General features: G+C 37.1%; 1 protein-coding gene across 1 annotated transcript in view; it reads left to right on the top strand.

The window, feature by feature from the left end:
- MGAT5 (alpha-1,6-mannosylglycoprotein 6-beta-N-acetylglucosaminyltransferase) overlaps positions 1 to 14658 on the top strand; it is a 103999-nt gene that overhangs the window by 60553 nt on the left and 28788 nt on the right. Inside the window, exons 6-10 of the mRNA XM_026040847.1 lie at positions 4307 to 4378; positions 4921 to 5082; positions 6372 to 6541; positions 7375 to 7509; positions 13409 to 13542. Of these exons, the coding sequence (XP_025896632.1) occupies positions 4307 to 4378; positions 4921 to 5082; positions 6372 to 6541; positions 7375 to 7509; positions 13409 to 13542 (673 nt within the window). The remainder of the gene's footprint in view (positions 1 to 4306; positions 4379 to 4920; positions 5083 to 6371; positions 6542 to 7374; positions 7510 to 13408; positions 13543 to 14658) is intronic.

The following is a 14658-nucleotide window of genomic DNA, read 5'->3' as shown; positions in this document are numbered from 1 at the left end:
AAGCAGGAATGCTGAATTTGTGCCATTTCTTGTTCCATTTGGGAACTGCAGACAAAAGTCTTGTGCTTTTTTTTTCTTTTAATGTTCTCCCATGACAGAATGTAAAGCTAATATTAGTTGAGCATGTTATTAACCCTGAATTTAAATTCAACGTTCCTAATCCTATGATTAATGCCATGATTAATGCCCAGCAACAGAGGTTGGAAAGCTTAAATGTTTGCGAATGCAAGCATGAAATGAAATTCTAATAACGCTACAATGATGAGGATTTATGAGGTGTGTTGGCTGCTAAGGGTAACTTGGAAACGCTGTCGCAAGAGCAATTTGTCAGAGAGGACAGTGATGAAGAATTGACAGTTTATAGTGTGGTTGCACAGCTGGATGATGAATGTGCCTCCAGAGCTCCCGCGTGAAAAGTGAGAGCTTAAAATATTAAAATGCATCTGGGTACAGGAGGGATATTAATGTTTGAGTTCTCTATTTCACTTGAAGATTAACACATAGGAATGACATAATGATGACTGGAAGCAGCGCGGGCGCGACGCAGGCTGCCCCAGGCGGCCTCTCGCACGAGCCTAGCGGGCAATGCCGGGCAGCTGAGCAGCTCTTTTCACGCCTCCCCTTGCAGCTTGGATGCTTGGGTGGAGCTGGAGGCAAGCGTGACAGCAGGAGGAACGCAAGGAGCAGTTTGACTTAGAGCTGTGACCTGTGCAGGCTTGCAGACATGCAAAGCTTGCACAGCTCTGTCTTGCTGCTCTGCTGCAGGCACCAGATCGCTCCTGGTGGCTGCTGGACAACTGCCTACATGGTTCTCTGGAGCCCTGTAGTTGAGCTGGAGCCTTTGGAAGAAGCCTGGAGGAGAACAGTTCTCCTGAACAGCAAACCCAGCCTTGTCTGCTCTCCAGTGGCAGAGCAAGGCAGCAGGTTTCCTTGCGGCAGTATTTTTCTTTGCAGTTACCCTTGCTGTGAGGCCACAAGCAGAAAAACACAAGCTGAAGACAATTCTGCATGTGTTTTGATCTCAGAATAAAGGCTGTAGTTCAAAGCATAAATAACAAGTGTGGAAATCACAATTACATAGGTTCTACAGATCCCTGAAATGTGGCTAGTTTGCTGCAGCTCCCTCGTTTTTTATGTGGCAGTCCCATTTCCAACACGACTTCTGCATGGACAAGCTCATTCCTAGCACTGAGAGCAGTTGGTGTGTGCTCTCAAATTTAATTACTTAGCTTACTATTAATGATTATTACATTTATATTAATAATTGATATTATTTAATTAGTTATAAATCAGGCTTATAATTAATCACCATATTTAGTTACAAGAAGTCTTGTGGCACTCTAGATGAGAAACCTTGCAGCTAGAAGAGTAAATTGCAGTATCTTAAGAAAGAAAATGACTTTCTAGATCATAGAAGGCCCAAGTTGAGAGGAAGACAAAGCACCACAGCAGGAGAAATTGGCTGTCTTGACCCAGGGCAATGATATGATCTTTTACATTACTTTATACATTTTCCAGTGATGCTGCACTAAAACTGGTATGTGTTGCACTACTCTGTATTGSTGCATGAGGATATATAGAGGAACACAAAGTTGTTCACCTTGCTGCTCATTAGAGTAACTGTTGCTTTCAATTCTGGCACCAAATGTTAAGTGCAGTTGCTTTACAGGCTCTGTAAAAGGATGGTCTTTGCTGAGGCCTTGCACGTTTATTTTACTGCCGTAGACCGTAATTTTACACRATGCAGTGCAAAAAGCCTCTCAACTGAATGCTTTTTACAACTTGGAACAGCAGTGATTGAAAAATATATAAAAATAGAATTGTGTTTTGGAGGGGAGCAGCTGTAAAGTTTAGCAGCATGCTGGGTCTCTTGTGTAAGTAATATAAAATCAAGAGGCTTTTTAATTCTGCAGAGGAAGCTGTGAATTCTGCCACTTCCTTTTTTTCAGTAGTTCAGCAAAAGCTGCCTCTGAAATCAGGTAACCTGAGTAATGGGGTGGCTTGAGATCCCTGCTCCCTTCTCCCCTTTCCTTTCTGGAGGCATGAAGACCCCTGCTCTTTATTGCACAGGAATACCTGAACTTTGCTAATAAAATASTCCTTATTTGTCAGCTTCATTCTGCTTCCTCATCCTTGCTTTCCCTTGAGTCACTAAATTTAATTTAATACCATTTTTCTCATTATTGCCCCTCCTTMCTGTATGCTGGGTCTGTATTCCTCATCTTTGCTTTCCAGGTGCTCTCGTAAGTTTTTATGGGGACATTTAACTGTTCTGAGCCACTGGCCTTCAATCTGAGAARGACAGCACAATCCTTCCCCTCTGTAAGAGAACACTATATGCATTTTCCCTATTGCATTTATCAGTCTGGAAAAAATATGAAACAGCTGACACACTTAGAGAATATGCATTTAAAAATCCTCAGTGAATTATGTTGGTCTTGCAAATGAAACGAGGAATTGACTAATACATCAATAAGAAAAAGTGAATTCTAGACTAACTATGTATAGTCACTCTTGGAATTTTTATTTGGGGCTTCAATTACTGTAATTTAGACCGTAGGGAATATTTCTGCAAGCACAGAAAGCTATATTTGTTTTTATATCACTGAGACATGCTGCTAGCTGGCCTTCGTAGCTCTAAAAATATTTTATTCCTCTAGGATTCATGATTGTGCAACATGAAATACGTGAAGCCAGGAAAGAGGGATGTAGAGCAGTACTTGAAATGTCACATCTTAATCCAGATTAATTTTAATGTTCAAAACACTTTCCTATAGATTCAACATTATTCATACTACTGAGGAAAAAAAAAAGAATTGGGATTGTGCATGGATTGTAGGATGGGGCTTGCGGTGCTTTTCTTAAGTGATTCCTCARATCATACTAGTTAGTGATGCCTATTAATTGCTACAATTTCTAGTGTTTTTATGGAGCTGGAGACTAGTGAAGAGCCTCGTTTCAAACAAGGTTGATCAGGTCACTGCTTTGAAATACTGTTAGCTTAAATCCTAGCACTTAAATTAGTGTTTGTGTATAATTCTTCTATTGAAGCTATTAAAAAAAAAAAAATTCATGGGATTGGCCTTCCAGGCAATCATTTGGTATGGTTAAGCTTTTGGTGCCTAATATCTTAGGCTTGTTGTAGTGTAATTAAGCTAAAATTGTGTCTTAACATGTCTGTGACTGGAGGGACCATCATAGGACCATTCTGCTTCCTGATTCTAGTTGTGAACTTAATTGGTAGCAATGGGATATCTTAGCTGACCTGTAAATTTTTGATTTTCTCTCTTTTCATTGTCCACTTGTGTTTGCATTGCCCTTGCACGCACTGACCTCCAACAGAGACATTCCTTCTTTCCAATATTGAATGGACCAGTTTCTTAAGACAAAGGTTAAATTAAACTTCTACAAAAGCACTGAGATTCCTAGAGGAAAGGAGAGGGCAGGAACTTTCTGGGACTTCTATCATATGCTATTTCCTACCATAAATATTTATTGTAGGTTTTTTTTTTTTTTTTTTTTTTTTTTCATGTAGAAGGCGGTCAACGAGAGCCAGTAGTTCAGGTTCTTCCGAGTGCTGTTCCTATCATCACCCAAATTGTTTTGGCTTGCATGGTCATGCTAGTTCCAAGGGGTCTTTTTTTTTTTTTTTTTTTTTTTTTTTTTTTTTTTTTAGCAAGCAATGTTAGAAATATTACAGTAGCATGTAATTATTCTCTAGGAATTATTGTTTTTTTATGGGTTTTATTATTTTTAAGAACCTTCCAGAGAGGATATTCTCACTTCTTTGCCTTCTTTCTTAGAATTTTTTGTCTAGAATACTGAGAAAGCAAATCTACAAACTCTGACCCTTCGTTTTCAGTAGCCTATGCCTTTTATAAAAAAGTACCTTATGAAGGGAGTAGGAAATGCTGCAAGATATATATTATATTTCAATAATTGGAGGCATGAAAAGCTCATGGCATTTTGAAAACAAGGCTATTTAGAAACCATATTTATAGAATTTAAGACATGACTGATGTCTTGAAAGGCATTTATCTCCAGTATTCATTGTCATGAATGAATGTCTAAATGCTACTTTTGGTTGCAAATTGTAAGGTTAAAATTGTATTGAATCGCAAAAAGTCTCTTAGGCTTTTCTTAGAATATAGATTGCAAAAAATGGCTTTATCCTCTACTTGCAGTGATTTACTAATCTAGTGCCTTATTCAAGCCTAAAAAGGTGAAATATAAAGGAAATGAAAGGGTTTGATAGATCAGTTGGAATTAGAACAGAATAGTTGATTTTTCCTTTCATTTTTTACAGGTTGAAAATTGGTGTCCTCGTTTACCTTGGAGAGCAAAAAATCCTAATGAAGAAGCTGATCAAAAAGCAATGGTAAATAGCATTAAAACTTATATTTGAACATTGCTTATCTAATTTAGATACTATCTGTCTCATCTTTTAGCACTCATTGTTCTTAGATCAATCCAGCTTTAATAGAATGTGGGTTTTTCTTTTTTTAAAGTTGCACTATTTTATCTTAATAGTATTATAGCAGACTCATGAAGTTTCATGATGTGTGTGGTGTCTGTGGTGGATTTTTCTGAATTTATATTGTGTTTCAGAGATACTTTAACCTCATTTCGCAAACATGTGATCAAATCAAAATCTTGTATTCTAGGGGGACTACCTCATGCTAGTGGAAAAAAAAGCTGTAATGAGTGTAGCTTAGAAATTTCTAGAGAAGAATTTCTTAACTAAAAGTTTGACTTTAGCGTAAGGAACCTTTTTTTTGTTTGTTTGTTTGTTTGTTTTTTTTTCTTAAATAGAGGAATGTAAAACACAGTTCTCAATTAGGAAGCTTTGTCACTTCTGGAAAGGACACTGTTTAAACAATAAATTATGTATTTTTCCTTTTTTTAATGCTTTACTTGAAGGCTGAAATTCGTGTAAACTTTGATTATCTCTACAAAATGATGTCAAGGCATGAGGAATTCCGGTGGATGATGTTACGCATCAGTCGGATGGCTGATGCCTGGATTGAATCAATTAAATCACTTGCAGAAAAACAAAATTTGGAGAAGAGAAAACGAAAAAAGGTAACTTAAAACAATTTTTTCCTATCCCGACACATACAACCATGCATGCTCCTTTAGGTGTCCTTTTTCCAAAAGGAACTTTGGAGTAGAAATATCAAATATGTCTAAAAGTTCATGTTTGTACCTGTATGAGTCCAAGTTAAAGGTGACAAGACTCTTGAACTCAAAGTTTTATTTGAATTTTAAAAATCCTTTTTTTTCTAAAGTAACTTCCACTAAGCAAAATAAAACAAAAACAAAAGCAGCAAGTTCTAAACACAACTGTTCCACTTCCTGCCTTGTGCTTTACTGGAGCCAGCTCTGAGCACAGTTGTTTCCAGTTTTTCTTAAGCCTGGCTGGCTGCTGCTTGGCTCCCAGCTCAGGATTCTCAGTGTCCTGTTTTCCTGCTGTCACACACTAGACTAGCTCTGCTTGAGTAGGCTCAACCCCTCTCAGGGAGCAATCCTCCTCTTTCAAACAGCCATACAGCCTTTTCATATTAAAGGAATATCAGGGAACAAATAAACTCAAGGATAAACAGAAGCAGTACTGTCCTGCACAGACGGTTTTGATAGGATGCTTTAATGTCTACTGCTTTTTTCTTGTTAAAACCCATCTAAAGTTGCTCTGTAAAGTGTAATTTCATTTTCACATGGCCAATACTATCCTGAGAGCTGGACAAGGTTAGAATAAAATGGGTTTTGGATGTCCCTTTAGAGCGAAAGAAAAAGGTATATACACTGTGTGTATCAACATTAATATCCAGCAGGCCAGGCATGAGGCAAGTTGTGTTTGGAGCCCAGCTTGTGTGCAGTGTTACAAAGGCAGCACGGACTTCAAGGAACTTGGAGAAAACTCTCTCCACTGCGGGGAAGAGAAGGGGCTGGGAAAGCCCTGGTGCTCCTGTGTAGTCTTTCTGAGTTCATAATGGCTTGTTTGCAGCAGCATAGCCTGACCTGCTCTGTCTTGTAGCATGAGCAAGGATACCCTAGATGAGAATAGAAGTGATGTACGTATTGAATCACCACCTTCTATGCAGTGTAACAATTCATTTTGTGACTCCTTTTGTGATGTTTTGGTTTTGTTTGCTTACTGAGCTAGTGGTGTATAATAGTCCAAAGGAATGAAAACATTCTTAAAATTACTGTTGTAGAATTATGTCACGTTTCACAATAAGGGTTTTCTTGTATGCCCTATTTTCTTGGTGGGTGAGAGAGCTGGCCACATATGATACTTAAGAGAAAACGCAGAGGGATGTCCTAGTTGCATGTTTAAGGTCCAGAATCTCACGTACGACTTTCTTTTTCAGATTCTCGTTCATTTGGGACTTCTGACAAAAGAATCAGGATTCAAGATTGCAGAGAATGCATTTAGTGGTGGCCCACTTGGTGAACTGGTCCAGTGGAGTGATCTAATCACATCTCTCTACCTTTTGGGACATGACATCAGGATTTCAGCCTCACTGGCAGAGCTCAAGGAGTAAGGAGATTACTTTCAATTTTGAAACCAGAATACAAAAATATTGCAAACACTTGAGGCCTCTATTAGCTCAGGGTATAATTTCTTAAAGCGTAATATGAAAGTGAGAGTTTACTAAAAAGACAAAGAGATTATTTTTATGAGCTAAATATATATGGTATGAAAAGGATAATGTTTTCACTGTAGCTTCAGGTTCCTATGAGTGCTGGAAAATTCAAACTAAGCAACATAATGAGTATTTAAGCAGGTGCAGTAAGAGCTGTTAGAGCAGCCTAATTGTGCTGCTGCTCTTCAGTTTCTGATGTTCTTCACTCGGTATCTAGTTTTAAATTAAAAATGTAAATCCTTTAAGCATATTACTTTTGACAAAGTTATTTGTTTATGTTTGGTTGAATTTCAACCTCCATTGTCTTTGTCTTGCTTATTAGTCCTGTACAATATATCTGTTTTAAGCTTCTACCTTTTTAGATAACTCTCATTTTTATAGAAAATACGACTGCATCATCTTATAGAGAGGTTTTGTATCATAAAGCTGACAGTATAAGTCAGAAATTATTTCAGATCATTCAAAAATATATTCTTTTTAACATTTCAATTATATTGTGCTTTTGTTTAGACTGGATGAGGTTTTTAACTGAAAATCATCATCTTATTCATACACGAGCAGTTCTTTAGCAAATGCTGGAGGTCTTTTGCATTTAAATGCACTTATAGGGGTCAGTTTTTTTTTCAAAGGTGAATTATCACTATAAATAATATTTTAGCATGACTTCAAGCTATTTGGAAAGTAATACTTTCACATATTCCTCCCTTCTTTTTGTTTGTTTGTTTAGAATTATGAAAAAGGTTGTAGGTAACAGATCTGGCTGCCCTACGCAGGGGGATAAAGTTGTAGAACTCATTTACATTGATATCGTGGGACTCACTCAGTTTAAGAAGACTCTTGGTCCATCGTGGGTGCATTACCAGTAAGTATGACACTCATTTGCTTTGTTAAAGAGCCTGTTTTGAACAGTAGGTGAAATACAAAAGGATACAAAATACCAAGGTGAGTACATCTTTATGAAAGTGTATTTATTTGAAAGTAAAATGTATCTCTGTCTGTTACATACCATCCATCTCTCCCTCTGCCTAATTTGGAAGACAGTGGTACAGATACATGATAGTATTGATACATGATAGTATGTACAGATACATGATAGTATATACATGATAGTATTTTCAAGTAGTTTTAAACTATTATATTACATTATCATGTTGAATCGTCATTGTTTTCTTTTCCCCTTTCTTTGTTATCCCCCTTCCCAGCTTTTCCCCTGTGTTTTAGATGAAGTGAAAGATACAGTTTTTTAGTTGCAATACTACGTGTAAGTCATTGCTTGTAGTCTTACWGAAATGCAAAGTGATGGCTGTGGCAGTGTGTCTGTTATAATGGGTAGTAATTAATTGTCACAGTTTCTGTCCTTTCCTATAAAATGCTGAGAGGGACTCATCTTCAGGGATAGGACTGAAAAATAAACCTGCTGGTCATTGCAGTTGTTGGTTATATAAGCTACAAGCCTCCTTTGGTTAGGAAGAGAAGATGGAGAAATAAAGTAGATATCACCTACTCAGTAGAAATTCTACTCAGTAGAAATAATTTGGTATAACCTTCCTTTTGAATGCAGTTTTCCAGATTCATTTCTTTTTTGTCAGTAGCCATAAATCAGCAAGCCTCACATGTTTTTCTAACATAAGTCTACAGCAAATGGAAAGAAATCTTAACTCACTGGCTTTGGTTTTTCTGTACCTAGTCAAATTGGTGATGTCCCAATCCTACTTTTTAGCAGGTTTCAGAAGGTGTCCTCTGAAGGCAGAAAAAAAAAAAAATTGTCCCTACCTCAGGATGTTCTAGAGCAATTCATCTCTTCAGTGTAATTTTACTATGATCGACATTGCAGATGAGATTACTCTTAGTCTCTTTTCTGAAACAAAGAAATAAATGGATGTTTTGTTTTAGCAGCCTGCTAATAAATCTAATCCTATTTTCTACCGAGCTACACTTGGTTGTCTGTCTGCCAGATGTAACTGCCAGTAGGTGGTCACATGCAATATTGTCAGAAGGGTATAAAATATATTGAGAATGTTTCTTTCCCTTAGCTTTATGTTCTGTAATGAAAATATGGAATGCCATGACCTGAGATTATTCAATTAGTTGTTCAATTTTTCTTGCTTATTTTTAAATCATTAGATTTTAAACTGTCAATCTAGTTTTCATTGATTTCTAATTTGTGGTAATGACTGACTTTTTCTGGTTTAAGGGAGTAAAATTAAATTTAGCTCTAAACAAATGCTTTATGGGGTATAGGAGGTTTTGTTAGACTTTTGAAGAAGAAGGAGAAAAAAAAAAAGCAGACGTGATGCCCTTTTTTTCTTCACAGCATTAGATTTCTAGGAGTTGAAAGGACCTTATCTAGCCCATATCCCTGCTGAAAAGAGTTATCAGCTGTGTTTGTTCTTCTTGAGAGATGTTTGCTGAATCTTTTGTACAAGACTTCAAAAGCTCTCCCTGGCCATTGTTTTACACTGTTTAACTTTTCCTTTAAAATGTTTTTCTTGGCCAGATTTCTTGCAAACTGCAGTTTAAGCCCGTTATTACTTGCTCCCACAAGGGTCTTAAAAATACATATTCCATTTCTCTACCAACCTTTAGAACAATTTCTATAGTACTTCTATTTTGATGTCAAAACACACAAATTCAGGGTCTTGGATTGCTCCTTAGAGATCATGCTTTGTAGATCTCTGATCCCACTTGTTGCACCTAGATGGATTATCTTCAATTAGTTGATACTGTTCTTGAAGTTCAGGGTGCAAAGCTGGATCCAGTGTTCTTGCAGAGACTTTATCAGAATTGACTATAGCAGAAAAACTAAGGCACAGCTTCATGCAAGCTGTCTCCTTGCAAGAATCCTCCTGCAGTGATTTTTCTTCTCAGCATCATGAGTTACCTCATAAACTTGGTGACAGTAATAAGAATTTGCAAATTAAACTGAGGAAGTCCAGTACAAAAAACCCACTGTTTACTTATTTTATTGATTTAATTCCAGAAAAAAAAAACCAATATCATAAATAGAGCTGCCTTTCTAGCTAGTTCTTTACCAACTTTGCTTCCCTCAGTAATATTTAATGTCAATAGGAATAATTCTTCTCTTGAGAGATGTGCTTTCCTTTATGCCTGATACTTTTTCAGCAAACATACTGATTAGCTCAGTTTTATGCAGGCCAGACTCAAATGTAAATAAATTAAAATTTATTATTTGCTGACTTCATATTGGAATRGCGTGGTGGAATAAAACTGCCTTCAAGAGAGGCCCTTTGGTACTAAGTGCCATGGATTCTTTGTGAGAGAAGTCGAGCCTGGAGGAAATTGCTGGTGATTGCAAGTCAGGTTTCTAGAACTGCTTGCTCAAAAAAGAGTGACCCTGCTGCTGTGAGAGGTGACTGTTTCTGAACGACCAAAATACTCTTTTATCTGCTTGAAGTTTGTAGCACCAATGACTCTGGGCAGTTTGTATTTTTTTTCTGTAGTCTCGTTGGCGCTGTAATAGCGTGAGTGCTCCCAAAACAGACCTCATTTTTGGAGTGCACCTTGCTTTCAAACAGAGGACTGTGTAGAATTRCTGCATATTTCAGCTCTGAAGTCTGGAAGTTTGAGAGTAATTTATTTGCAGTGAAGCAACAGGACCATAAAAAATCTGGAGGATCTTGTCAAGGAAAAATAAAAATCAGTGGCTTAATATAGTTTGGGAAGTACAGCTCATCGCCTTTCCTAGCACCTGCATCCTCCATACAGTACATAAGAATCTGGTATTTTTTCTTTTTTTTTTTTTTTTCTTTTTCCTTTTTTTACAGTCTTTCTAGGAGTGACTCATGCCCATATGCCAAAAATCTCCCTGGGTTTATTTTTGAAAGAAATGTACATGATGGGTATCATGAAAAATGAGCAACCTTCCTGCTTCTTATATGTTCTTATATGTAGAATATATCTGTTTTAGGCTACTTTCTAAGTTTTTACATTTGAAAATCAAGTACAGAGTTGCCTAGAAGTTACGTGCACGGCCACGGAGGCTGCCYAGTTAAGACTGTGCTTCTGTCCAAGGCTTCTGGAAAATCACTTACTTTAAGGACAGCGCTAATCTTGGGTTACTTTTGTCTGTTTTTCTTATAAACTTCAATGTTTTCATTTGTAGTATGTTAGAATAAAAAAAAAATAATGTGGATTTTCATATAAGCAGTTTGTGACTCATTGGTCATTACACACACATTCACACACYAGTTCTCAGTATTTTAGCTATTTTTTAACATTTAAATATGGCTCAGTCTAGCATTTTTACAGGGAAGATATTTGACTGTCTGGTTTTTAATTTAAATCTGTTTTGATTCAGCCAAGCATGTCATTGAACAGTCTTACCAGGCTGGCACCAGTTCCAAGGCACACTGTAATTCTCTGCAACTTCCCCACTGAAGCAGGGTGACATCCTGGGATGGAAGGGGAAACTGAGYGAAAAACTGAAGTAAAAATCCCACTGAATTGACATTTGGATTTAAAATAAAGAGTTCACTTTAGAAATACTAAAATATGATATGTTAAATGGTTAAATTTGAAAAGATTTAAATAGCCAYGTGAAATAAAAAGAGAATACGGTACTGCCCTACTTTTCTGCATCATTKGAGGGGTTCCTCAGTTCCTCAGTTTAAACTTTTGATGTCTCATATGCTTTCTGCCCATGGGCTTTCTGCTCTGATCTTTTTCTCTTATCTTTCTGACTTACTTCATGCCCYGGTCGTTCAAACATGTGCTTTGTTTCCCCTGCTTCCTGGTTTCACTTGGTGCCCTTTGCAGCTTCCCTCGTGTTTCCTGCCTTGCTGCTTCAGAGACTCAGTGTCTCTTGCATGTAGTTACCTAYATCCTTATGGCCAGTAAGCTACACATCTTATATCTCAATGCAGGGCAAAAATCRGAGAGGAAGCAAAGCATGTGGAGATGATAGCATGCAACTTAATGCTTCTTATATACATGATGAATTCCAGTAGTTTTGCAGGTTTTCACTACCTAGTGCCAATTTTCTCATTTGTCTACACTCATATACCTGGCCAAAAGCTGTGTATTTGTTAGGATTTCTGTTTTAAGGCCAGCCAAGAAATGAGGGCTTTTATTACTCTCTGATTCATCACTGCAGAAGCTGTTTTGGTCCTGCTGGAGTATTTTGTATGATGCCGAGATCATTGCCACAGTTGTAAAATATTTTCCCTGAGAATAGTTGACATAAAACATTGGATTACACAACACAGAAACTGATCTGTCAGCTCCTTTGCTTGGTGAATCATAATGTAACGTATATTTTGCGTTGATTTTTCTTGAAAGATCTTCATAGAGATTAAGTAAATTTGCTCTCTTGTATTCTCAAATACAAAGGTGGCATTTCATACTGAAGTTTAAAAGTTTTTAAGGCTCTTTTTTTCTTCCTTTTTTTCTTTTTTTCCATTTAACTGATACCTAAATGAACGAAACAATAGATAAAAAGTCTGTAAGTGTATCTTTGGGGCTAAGTTTTTTTTACATTTTGAAGCCACAAAAATAATGTCTTAGTAAAGARAATGTCTATGGGTTTGAAGCAAGGGAAATTTTGAAGGCTAAGAAATACAATCATTTTTAATAGGAGCTTTTCCAATTCTCTCCCTTTCCTGTCACCCATGTGACTCTCTTAGCACATACAAGCCCAATGATATGTTTTGTAGTGATAGAGTTCATGTCTTCATAGCCTAGTGCAATGTGATACATGACCCTGCACATYCTATGTAAATCTCTTCCCCAGATTTTGCTTGTGGAGGTGGAAAAATGGTAGTGACAAAAACTTGGAATACATGTAGCGCAGATCCCTTACAGTGAAACTAGTGGTCAGTATAATGGCCACCAAGGAAATTTCTAAGGAATATTAAAAGTTATAGGATCTCTGGTGTTGGACCATCAGTTCAAGAACCTGCTTGCTGCAGCGAGCCTGCTGTTTGTGTTGAGAATTTTGTCAACTTTCATGTCTTCTAGACCCTTGTTGGAAGGAACAAGTCATCAGTAAATAAAAAATTATGTTTGAAGGAATTAATAAGGGATTAATAGGACTTCAAGTAAAGGATTTAGTGTGAGTTGCTTATCTAGTCCTTTCATAATCCACTGCTAGGCCTTCAGTTTTTAGATCAGGCTGTTCTAGACATTTGGCCTCTGTATTGTTTCTTCAGAAGCATTATAAAACAATTCAAAAACAAATAAAGGTCCTGTCTGACTGAAAGTGTTTAGCAAATTAAACTCTTCAGTACTTCCACAATAGGTCTAACTGACCCAAAAGTAAGAGCTGCAAGACAAAATACAGTTTTCTGAAGACAGAGCTCTGATCTTCTTGGCACATGACCCTTGGCTGCCGCAGTGACTTTGTAGTTGTGCATGAGAACAGTAGGAAATGGATGAAGGCGAGTGCTCCTTTTTGTGTCTGAATTCTCCTGCAGAGCTTCAGAAATGAAGATTATCACTGTAGCGTTCCGAGAACCTCTACTTAAGGTTTTCAAGCATGGCTTGTTTCCGTAGGAACAAAGAATCCCAAAATCAGCTCCAGGGTTGCTATTTAAATGTCTGATATATCCTTGAACTTTCTGATCTTTAAAATGTCTTTGTGAATGGTACATGAACAGAAACACTTCAAATTAAAAAGTCACTGAATTTTAAGCATCATGCATAGTTACAAACCCAAACAAGACAAATCTTACTAATTATTGTAACCACRGGTATTCATTTATATTTGTATGTATATACCTAGAGGGTTTTTTCTTTTCTTTCAGGTGCATGTTGAGAGTCCTGGATTCCTTTGGAACGGAACCAGAGTTTAACCATGCCCATTATGCCCAATCTAAAGGCCACAAGACACCTTGGGGAAAATGGAACCTGAATCCACAGCAGTTTTATACGATGTTCCGTAAGTATCCCTGGAGTCAAAAATAATTTCRCACTTGAGAACAGAATGTTCTGAATGAGAAGACTGTTTAATTGTTTGTATTATTAAAGGCTGGTTTATAAGTTCTTGTAWTTTCTACAATTCTCCGTAGTAATTTAATTCAGAGATCAGAAGAGCACAATATGAGATTACTGTAAGTAATGGCAAGGAAGGTATCCTGTAGGCATCTCAGGATACCRACAGAAACGTTGAGACATTTCCTTCGAGTGTCTCTGAGTTCACTTTTCTTACTTTTGACTTTTCTATTTTTCCACTGTGTGACAGGTTTTAGAGACACTTGCTAGCGTGATCACATTTTAATAAACTGCATGGTTATTACATGTAGACATACTAAACAGAAGATTATGATTGCGTTGTTGCATTTCTACCGTTTTTCTCCCAACAGCCAGGCAGCCCAATTCCTTTTCTATTTCTTTATTTTTAAGATTCATAAACTGGTACTCAGCAAAAATGATTTTTTGTCTCCGTGATTTTTTGGCAGATACTGTCAAGATTATCATCTAACTTTTTCCTTTGGTTGGAATTTATCCTGAAGTGAACTGATGCAGATTTTTATCCCAGTAAGCTACAAAGCCAGTGAAAAATTAGAATGTGAGAGAAACTAAATAATTGGACAATTCAAAAGTGGATTAGTGTCTTTCATTATTGCTCTGCGTTTTTGAAAAATCGTTAAACATCTTCCAAATAGAAGAATTAAAACAGAAATGCAAAAAAAAAAAAAGTCCCAGAATTGTGTATGAATTGAGGCTGATGAAATGTTTTCAGTGACCTACTCTGGCCTTCTTTGGCTTTATAGACTTAGTTATTCTAGAAGGTGCAAAAAGGTTCACTGCAAAAAGACACATAATTAGAGGAGAGTGATGTTTAGGGACAAGGAAAGTGTGTGTTCTATGCAGCAGCCTCTCGGGCTAAGTCTATAAAGAAACTCTTGATGGTGCCCAGCATGATCCACGAAGTTTGATGGGATTTTGTATCTAAAACCAAGGTCAGGGCAAGTACACTTCTCTCTGAACAGACCTCACAAGTCTTTTAGACTTTTCACTTTGCATAACAGAGGGATACACAAACCGATGCCTG

This window comes from Nothoprocta perdicaria, unplaced genomic scaffold (assembly GCF_003342845.1).
Source record: "Nothoprocta perdicaria isolate Ctin4 unplaced genomic scaffold, notPer1 scaffold_27, whole genome shotgun sequence".
Taxonomy (NCBI): domain Eukaryota; kingdom Metazoa; phylum Chordata; class Aves; order Tinamiformes; family Tinamidae; genus Nothoprocta; species Nothoprocta perdicaria.
The sequence above is the reverse complement of the archived record's forward strand: the minus strand, read 5'-3'. Positions and strand labels throughout refer to the sequence as shown.